General features: G+C 47.1%; 1 protein-coding gene across 1 annotated transcript in view; it reads left to right on the top strand.

Moving 5' to 3' along the window:
- Window positions 1-10,534, top strand: part of ABCB5 (ATP binding cassette subfamily B member 5) — a 55,263-nt gene that overhangs the window by 19,599 nt on the left and 25,130 nt on the right. The window contains exons 11-13 of the mRNA XM_015426139.1: window positions 1,425-1,604; window positions 6,716-6,866; window positions 8,371-8,459. Of these exons, the coding sequence (XP_015281625.1) occupies window positions 1,425-1,604; window positions 6,716-6,866; window positions 8,371-8,459 (420 nt within the window). The remainder of the gene's footprint in view (window positions 1-1,424; window positions 1,605-6,715; window positions 6,867-8,370; window positions 8,460-10,534) is intronic.

Genomic DNA, 10,534 nt, shown 5'->3' on the forward strand with positions numbered 1-10,534 from the left:
GAAATGACCTCTGGAAGAGGTCCAGATGGGTATTTATTTATTTTATTTATTTCATTTACACCCCATTTTGGCTTACAACACTCTTCCTTTCTCCATTTTACCCCCACAACAACCCTGTGAGATCAGTGAGTGACCTAAGGTCACCCAGCCAGCTTCCATGGCAGAGTGTGGATTCAGACCTGGGTCTCTCAGATTTTAGTTTGACACTATAATCACTACACCAGCGAGACTTTTCCATTGCTGAGGAGCCACCATTAAAAAAGCTATCTTCATGACTACCCATCTCATCTCAGTGAATGAGGATGTGCACCCAGTTGTATTTCTGAAGCAAATTTTAATCAACAGTGTAATAATAAACTGTTTCCATAGCTCTAGGAATGTGTCTAGACTAATAACTAAAGGCATTAACAGCAGTGGTAAGGCTCCAGTGTAACATATTTATAACAATTAGGTTTTTCACATGGTTAATGAGGGTAAATGTGTACTCCTTACATGGAATACTAAATCAGTTGTGGAAACAGCACTAATGATATGAATAAGTGAGGCTTGAAAATATGTTTTAAGGTTGCAAAATTTGAGAAGTGTTTAAGAGAAGATTCACTTACAGAGTAACCATATTCAAAATATCATGGAGAGTGTTGGTTGCAAGTTAGCCTCTCTATCTCCCTATACTTTGCCATGGTCATTCACTCTGACTTAGTTCAGAGGGTATGTTCTGACAGAAATGTGATAGGTATGCCTTCCCAAAGGCACATAATAGATGCACCAGGCAGAAATTCATAAGGAACAATGGGGCATAGCAATAAGTAACTAACTACCATGTACATATGTAGCAAACTTCTGAATCCCAGTGCTTAAGGGGCAGCATCAGAGGAAGGCCTTGTCCTCTATCCTCTGTTTGTTTGGGCCTTGGAACAACAGGTTGGCTGCTGTGTGAAACAGTAAATTGATGTGATTTCCCTAGTGCAATAGGGACATCTGATGTTTTCCGGTCCTAAGCAGAGGCGAAGTCTACCCTTTTCCCGCACTGCTCACATGCTGGGTCCCTCAGAGAAGGAAAGATGCAACCATAGAAAACAAATATTAAAGAAAGAAAGGCTTACCCAGAGGTGTTCACGATTTTCCCGTTGTTAAAGAACCCGGAGAGAACCTACCAAATATCCCTTCAGGACAGGACACAATGTCCAATACCTCTGTTTCTACCTGCCCACTCACTTAACTGGCTAGGACGCCCTCCAGGCGTAGTGCCCGAGGCCAATATAGAGACCTACCCGTCCCAATCCCCTTCGTCAGACAATAAAAGAAGGGGGGGGTCTCCTGAGAATGCCAACCACGTAGCAGGCTTGGCCAGGGCCCAAACCCTCCCAGCCATAATGTGGCCCTCATAGCAGCCCAGCTAACTCCACCACTTGCGGAGGTCAGAGGCCGTCATGGGGGTTTCAACTCTCATTATTGCCAACCGCGGCCATGTCCGTATGGGGCGGTCTGGCTCGGCGGCCCCCGGCTTCACGCTGAGCACCCAAAGCACTCGCGATGCCCGACACCCAGCCACGACCACTGTCCTTCCATACCCGGAAGTAGAGAAAGATCCGACGCCCAATAAGGCTGGCCGGGATATCTGACCTGCTGTTGATCCGAGGCCATCGAGCCGTGGTTGTACCAGGGTCCTGAGCCATGGAACCCCATCCTCACTCACCGCCTATGTAGCTGACCGCCCTGCTGCTGAACTGAAGCCACAAGGCGAGTTGTGCAGGCCCAGATCGCTGAGCATATACTCACGTACAGCCTGTAGCTGTTCGCACTCCGGGGGCCCTGTAAACAGAATTGAGCCCCGGTCCTGGGCCATTGGTGCACCGTCCTTGGTCGCCCTCATTGTAGGTGTATACCCTTCAACAAGAGAAAAAACGGTTAACACCCCGTCTTAAAAAGTTCTTTAAAATGTACTAGACCCTTGGGTCCCCGTGCCCATCCCATGTTCACCCGAGGAAGGATATCCGTGCCTCCTGTCCTTCAGCAGTCAATCCTTTCCGATCACTTGGAGAACCTTATATCTTCCCAGTCCAAAAGTGCAGGCAGGAAGCCAAAAAGTAGTGCTAGAGGCTAGAACAGTTAATTCCATAACCCCACCGTCAAGCCAAGTTTAATCAATTGTTTTTTGATACCAAATCACATGGCTTATGGTCACCCCCCATGGGTTTTCCAAGCAATCAGACTGGCTCTCCAGGATGTCAGGTAAAGAAGGTCTTTTCCATCACCTGCTGCCTGGTTGTCTAACTGGAGATGCCAGGGCTTGAACCTGGGACCTTCTGCATGCAACGCAGAGGCCCAACCACTGATCCATGGCCCATTCCAAGATATTCAGAAGTGGAAGCCATGGGCTTGCCTCACCACCCTTGTGGTCCATAGTGGTCTCCAATCCAATCTCGCCAGAGCGAACCCTCCCTCTCAGAGTTTTAATGGATCCGGCTGGCCTGGCAATCCAGGCAGAGCAACTGTGCACAAAATGCGCTCCAGAGCCAGCCCCCCCCCCGGCACTGACAAAGAGCGCGAGCCGGTTGAAAGGCGAGCAAGCTGACCCAACTAAGCCCTGCAGGAATCAAGCTAAAATGGCTGCCAAACCCAGCACATAAAATGGCCACCAAACAACCCAAACCGCTGACCCTTGGTGAGCTTGGGACTGATGATTTAGGTAAAGTAAATGTTTTCCTTGCTCGAAAGCCAGTTAAATAAGACCAAGGGCATGGTCTTCCCTGATGCCAAGCCGAAGAGCCAACGCTGTCCCAAGACAGTGTACAGCGGTCCAGATGTAAGGAAAATAACCTCCCAGAAAACCATAAGCCACATTGTTGGAGTCGGATCCTTGAGTAGGCAAGGGCAGTGGCTCCAACCCATCATGCAATAGCCTAAAAATTTTTCAGGTTGCCCTCACCCTTTGCCTAATATGTGCAACTGGTGAAGCTGATAATCGAACCTGGGTTCCAGCACAGCCCAGCAAATGCTCATCCTGAGTCTCACCCCCCAATTAAAATAGGTGAGAAGCAGGGTTCCCCTAAGCCGAACTGGTGCGAGCCAGCCCAGCCGGTCCACACATCTCCACCCCAGCTCAGGAAGGATGGCCCCAGAGCAGCGTTCCCTCCAAGCTGAGTCAGTGTGAGCCAGCTCACATCTCCTAAACCTCCGGCTCACACACACCCGTCTCGGCTCATGAAGGAGGGCTCCAGAGCAAACTAGGTTAAGCAGTAGCCAAATCACTCGCTCACAACCCCAATGCTAGTAGCTCACAAAGTAGAATTTTTGCTCACAAGACTCCACAGCTTAGAGGGAACACTGCCCCAGAGCAAACCAATTTATGCAGCAGCCCCACTCGCTCGCTAACACCTTAATGCCAGGAGCACAGAAAGCAGAACTTTCTGCACACAAGACTACACAGCCCAGACAGAATATTGGGGAGAAGGGGACCATGGGTGGCCCCAAGAACAGACTGTGAAGGCATGGCGGGAGGTCTGGCATACAATCCCTGGGCCCTGCCAGCAAATCAGGCCGCCTGCCGCATGCGGGCTGCTTTGTTCCCCGCTACAGGCCCCCTGACTTGCCACCCCTCACCAATAAGGGACGCAATACCGAAATGCCCCGCTTGCGCACCCCCACTGGAAAATGCCCCTGGGCCATCCCGCTCTTGCAAACAAACCCCGTCCTACTATCCCCACTATAAGCTGCTCCACCGGCCGGCCCTGCAAGGAGGGGGGTCGCTACCACAGCCTCCAACTGCCCCAGTACTGTCCTGAGCTGCAGCACTTCCAGTACTGCCGCCACACTCCTGCGCCGCTCTCCGTCCACCGAGGCCCGTCTCGCCTCGCATCCGCCGCCACGCTCCAACGACGTCCATCTGAGGCCCAGCGGGCCCCTGCGTCGGCTCCCGCGATTGCTGCCGCGTCCGCCGCTTGGATCCCGCCAGGCGCCCTGAACCGCGCCGCCAGTCCTCGTAGGGGAGGCGGCACGCCGGCAGGCCTCCGTCCCGTTCAGTGTCGTCGCCCCGAAGCGTAGCTCGAACATGCGGCCCCAGCTCCTAAGCCAATTAAAGCAGCCGCACCTTCGAGCTCCCACCAGACCGACGAAACGCGCGGGACTGCTAGAAGGAGAGGCGGGGCCGGGCTTTAAGCCTACACTGCCCCGCCCCCTCCCAGGACCCGCGCACGGCGCTTTTGGCGCCAAATTGCTGTCCGCCTCCTCTGACTGGGAGGCAAAGGCGCCCCCCCAGCCCAACGGCCGGATCGGCCGTGGGCTGTTTGAAGCGTGTTTCCTATGCTGAACCAATCAGTTGTTCCATATCCGGTTCTAACTGTCGCTTCTTGGCCCTTATACAGGTTTCTCAAGAGACATGTGAGGTGGTCTGGTACTCCCATCTCTTTAAGGACCTGCCATAGTTTGTTGTGATCCACACAGTCAAAAGCTTTAGCATAGTCAATGAAGCAGAAGTAGATATTTTTCTGGTACTCTCTTGCTTTCTCCATAATCCAGCGAATGTTGGCAATATGATCTCTCGTTCCTCTACCTCTTCGAAACCCAGCTTGTACTTCTGGCAGTTCTCTATCCACGAACTGTTGAAGCCTAGCTTGTAGGATCTTGAGCATGACCTTGCTAGCGTGTGATATGAGTGCAATTGTGCGATAGTTTGAACATTCCTTGGCGTTGCCCTTCTTTGGGATTGGAATGTATACTGATCTTTTCCAATCCTGTGGCCACTGTTGCGTTTTCCAAATTTGCTGGCAAATGGAGTGCAGCACTTTAACAGCATCATCTTCTAAGACTTTGAATAGCTCAGCTGGAATACCATCACCTCCACTAGCTTTGTTGTTACTAATGCTTTCTAAGGCCCATTTAACTTCACATTCCAGGATGTCTGGCTCAAGGTCAGTGATTATACCGTCGTGTTTGTCAAGGACATTGAGGTCTTTCTTGTATAGTTCTTCTGTGTATTCTTGCCATCTTTTCCTAATCTCTTCTGCTTCTGTTAGGTCCCTACCGTTTTTGTCCTTTATCATGGCCAGCTTTGCATGGAACGCTCCCTTGATTTCTCCAATTTTCTTGAAGAGATCTCTATTAACAAAGAACTTGTACTGGTTCATTCTGATTTTCACTCATTTACCACAGACCCTTTACAATCATGTTTCAGGCCTAAGATGGAGGCTACTTTGGTAGCCCTCGTGAATGACCTGGATTTGTGTATGAATAAGAAGCATGCATCTTTGCTGATAGATCTGTCACTGGCCTTTGACATGGTTGATCATGGGACACTATTAAGGCATTTGAAGTGAAGAGTATGGATTAGAGCAGTTATACCCAATAGCTTAGGAGCCACATGTGGCTCTTTGACATGTCACCTGTGGCTCTTCTGAGCACCTTTCTCCAATGTGGCACCTGTCCATGTTTCAGGAAAGTTGGCAAGGCTCTTGTCCAGTGGGGCTTGTGGTTGGCAGTTGGCTCCCACCTTGAAACAGCCACTGTAGGAGGAACAGAAATGCTGCAAGCCTCACTGAGGTACAGGATTCATGCCAGAGTAACTAAATGTGTGCTTGATGGTAATTTCAGATATCTATTTTATTTATTATTTCAATTTATATACTGCCCCTCTGCCACGAAGCATGACTCCCTCTCTTCATGTCTTTCTTTACCAACAGAAAACAGGAGGGAGCACAAATAAGGGCAAGGCTGAGATGGTTTTAGTAGAAGTTGGGAAGAGCTAATGGAGTTGGAAGGATGATCAAAAGCAGGAAAGAGAGAAGTAGTCTAATGGATCTGAAGGAGACTGTTCTAATAATAGGAAACGATGCAATAAAAGCTTCAAAGGAGTGGGTGAAGAAATACAATAGCAGGAGAATACTTTAAAATAGGACCAAATATAGCATTCCTGGGAATATCATTTGAGAAGTAGTTCATACTGTTGAAATATGGTCATGCTGTTATCAGCATCTGCCAGAAAATTGGCCTATATTTATTGTCTAGTTTTATTTTTATGATATTTACTTTAGTTTGTGGTTTTATAACCTTTCTGATAAAAGATGAATTTTGCATATTTTAAAGGAAGATAAAACTGTTGAAATGCATTTTCATACTCTCCTTTGGTAACTCTCTGGTAATGCTATATAGGCAAAGATGACAGATACAACAATGATATTCCTGCCTATATATTAAGTGATGGCTGCAATAAACAGATATTTCTGTCATTCATATTGTAAGATTTGTTAATCCACAGAACGATCCATGCTTTAACTAATGTTGCTGATAGGCCTGGAGGAAAATGCCCTGTACCTTTAATATCTGCTTCATGTGTAGAAATTGACAGCTGAAGCTTTTGTGGCATGGGGGTAAATAACATAACCTGATAAATAACACCCATTGAGCCTCTATTAAAGGGCCAGGACTTTTTCGCTAGACAGTTGACAATCCTCACTTTAACACATCCATGATGGCTCACCCAATTTGACATTTTGTTCCCCTTTCTCATTTCCACACTTTTTACAGAGCAGTTAAAATTTTGAAATCATGAAAAACAATGGGTACGTATAACTCAGCAAATTTCTTTATTTGATGTGTTTTGAGTTCATGAGAATTTCTTGGCAACATTTTGACACTGTGGTTCATTATCCAGCAATTACATTGCCTCCTGCAGAGTTGTCACCTGTTTTATTTGTGCACAATTTTATTTGTCTTACAGGAAGAAAAGCTGCCTGAGGTGCCTTATTCCAGAATTCTGGCTCTGAACAAGCCTGAGTTTTGTGTTATTGCAGTTGGTGTCATCGCTGCTGCCATTGGAGGTTGTGTTACTCCTGCATTTGCAATTCTGTTTGGAAAAATCATTGGGGTATGTTTAGGACTGTTTAGTAGACAGATTCTCTTTAGATTTTGCAAACGCTTTCTCTTCCACCTTCCAAGCAAGCCTTCTTACTTTGTCCTTTGTAATAATTTTTCTCTGGATCTGATTTTCCGGAAAATTATGAAAGCATCTATCCCAGATTGAAAAGGTTTTTTATATTTGGAGTTAGTAAAAGTGCTTAGGTTTTTTCCATCTCAGCTTATTCCTTGCTTTCCAAAAATACCATTCATAGATGACTGCAAATTAGCTTCCATGTTACTTTCCTCCACTCTTTGTGGCATTAAGCTGCACAATTTCAGTTTGTTGTTTTTCAATGAAGTTGTCCTGCTTTGCTCAATTGTGTCTCTAGGAAACCATTAAACTACATGAAAGGGGCCTTCCAAATGCACATTCAGTTAGTAACTATATGGGAAGATTATATAGGATTTGTATAGAAAACATCTTATAGAAACAACATGGTATAACATAGAAACATGGAAACAATTGAAGCAACACATTGAGGAGTCAAAGGCTGTCTAAAGCTGATTCAACACAAACTGTTTAATCTGCAGTTGCCACGATTTGTCCAGTTGGTTTTTATTGGCCATCTGGATAGCATTGTGGGCTGCTCACTACTTTCTAGTATTTTTTGCGTTACTTCTCTATCTTGATTAAGACTTTAATTTAGATTATTGTTTTCCTGCTTAACACAATTGCAACAACTGATTTTCCCATGAGAATAGCCAAAATACTATGGAAGATTTTTTTTAGAGCTACTATTCCATTAAAAAGCTTTATCTCTTTCTTGTCATTCTAGTCTTATTAAGTATCTTCTGTTTTCTTGGAGCTTGCCCTTCTGCAACTTGTGAATAACTGACTGCATGATCAGCTGAGGGAAAGCACGAGAAATTTTCTTTTCTTTTTGGCAGCAGGCCAATCACTAAACTTTTATGTTTGGTTTGTTATGGATGTTATATTATATATCTTATGAGTGTTGTAAATTTAAAAATCTGGGGTGACTTTAGCTTTCTACAAAGTTAAAAAAATCACTCCTTTCCAAGAATGAACATTTATACATCGGTATAGGCATGTGGGGACAGCGGAAGACAGGAGGGCCTGGCGGGAGCTGGTCCATGGGGTCGCGAAGAGTCGGACTCGACTGTGCGACTGAACAACAACAAAATAGGCATGTGGAGGTACATTTTTGCGGGGAATATAGCACTGTCTGGACACACAAACCCAATTTAACTTTCACTTGAAGCTGGGGTGGAAGAGGAAGGATTGATCAGCAAAAAAAAAGTTCATAGTGGGAAACTAGCTAAATGATGTGAGGAAGAAAGCAGCTAACCCTAAAGGAAATAAAGCAGCAGAATCACAGTTGTTCGGCAGTCATTGGTAAGCATCTGGATCTGCTTATATAGCATTAAGCAGAGGGTGAACTAAATAAAATGGCTGTAAATAGTGATTTCCTGCACTGGTGATTAACACTATGTTTGCAATGCAGACTTTCCAAGGAGATGCCAAAAAGGAAAGCCAAACCAGAGTGCTGCTTTCTCTGATGTTTCTTTTACTGGGAGTGATCAGTTTAGTAACATACATCCTCCAGGTAAGCACTAGCCTAAGGCTGACTTAATATTGAAAACAATCATGAAGTTCCTCCAAATATGAACAGAATGGCCCAGCACATGCATGCCATCTGGATAACAACCTAAGATTAAAGAGTGTAAAGTCATGTGGATGGCCTTTTCCTTAGATCTGTTACATAAAACCAGACTCCTACATTTTTTGTACTATCAATGTATTTAATGGTTTACCAAAACGAACTGTAGTATGGGTTTTCAAGGAGCTGCGGTGGCTCAAGTGGTTAAGATGCTGAACTGCAGGCTGTGGAAGGTCAGTAGTTCAGCAGTTCGAGACCCGAGTTGCCGCATGATGGAGTGAGCTCCCGTCTCTAGTTCCAGCTCCTGCCAACCTAGCAGTTCGAAAGCAAGAAATTGTAAGTAAATAAATAGGTACCACTTCGGTGGGAAGGTAACAGCGTTCCGTGCGCCTTGGTGCTTAGTCATGCCGGCCACATGACCACGGAAACGTCTTCTGACAGCGTTGGCTCTTCGGTTTTGAAACAGAGATGAGCACCGCAACCCCAGAGTCGGACTCGACTGGCTTTCGAGCAAGAGAACCTTTACCTTTATGGGTGTTCTGCAACTGCAATGATATCCCCCAAAACACTAATTCCAGTCCAAGGGCCATCATTCCGCTCTGGGTGCTGTAATTCCAGTCCCACAGCAGTCTATCTGTGGCTCGAGATCATCATTCTAAATTCATTCCTCATTCATTGCAACTTTTGTGTGAAGTAATGTATTTCAGTGGGGTCAGGCAAGTCAGTTGGCATTCCTGGGCGCACGACAGAGCTCAGCAGAGAAGCGAAGGCTGGCAGCGGGGGATGGCCGGAGAGGTTGCAGCTGCTCGGGATCGGCTCGCAGGACACAGATGCGGCAGCGGCCAGACGCCCCCCCTTTTTTGGGCCTTTCGAGGCCAGTGGGTGCACAGCAGATGCAGTCTGCAGCCCTTCCAAGTGCCTGGCAGCTGCCACCACAGATGCTGCCAGTCCCTCCATGCCCATGGAGAAAGCATCCCTCCCTCGTGACAGGTCTCCAGCCACTCCCCATTCTGTCACTACCCACATGGAAGAGAGAATGGGGGAGACAGGCTTTGCCAGCCACAGGGGCCATGCCCAGGGCCCCAGCAAGGTTCTCTGAGTCCCTGGCTACAGCACCCAGGACCTCAGGCAGATGCCTGCCTTCCCCACCAGTACCCTCCTCACCCCCTTCCATAGACATCAAATCTACCTGCTGCATTGGCTCTGGGATCCTGCAATCCCTTGGTCCCCAATACCCCCCTCTTAAAGCAGGCACACTTTTATTTAGTTTATTCATTTACTCTATTTATATTCCCCCTTTTCCCCCAATGGGAACCCAAACTGGCTTACATTGTTCTCCTCTCCTCTATTTTATCCTCACAACAAGCTTCTGAGATAAATTCAGGTGGGTATCCATATTGGTCTGAAGCAACAGAACAAAGTTTGAGTCCAGTGGCACCTTTAAGACCAACGAAGTTTAATTCTGGGTATAAGCAAGAAGTATATGCACGCAATAGGTTATACCCAGTATTAAACTTTGTTGGTTTTAAAGGTGCCACTGGACTCAAACTTTGTTCTTCTGAGGTGGGTTACACTGAGTGTGTGACTGGCCCAAGATTACCCAGCTAAGTTCCATGGCAGAGTGGGGATTCAGACCTAGGTCTTTCAGATCCTAGTCTGGCACTTCAGCCACCACACCACACTGCCTCATATACCTGGACCACCCACTGGCCCGTTCTCCCCTTCACACAGCAGGCAGGAAGGTGAGTGAGGGGGGACCCAGGTGTGAGGCCAGCCTTGGTAGTACTGCTGACCCCCTGATACACATGGTAGATGACCATGATGGGGGACCAGCATGGGCATCCCTGGGTCACAGCCCTCCTTCTTGGCCATGTCATCAGGCAGTCCTGAGGGGGAGTCACAGAGTGGGTGGGGAGGGAGTAGGACAGGGAGGGACATGGAACTCCTGTCATGCAGTTGGAGCCAAACAGAGAGAGAGACAGTTATGGCCAGGGCTTTTTTTGTAGAAAAAGCTCAGCAGG

This window comes from Gekko japonicus, unplaced genomic scaffold, assembly GCF_001447785.1.
Source record: "Gekko japonicus isolate JY-2015 unplaced genomic scaffold, Gekko_japonicus_V1.1 scaffold77, whole genome shotgun sequence".
NCBI lineage: Eukaryota > Metazoa > Chordata > Lepidosauria > Squamata > Gekkonidae > Gekko > Gekko japonicus.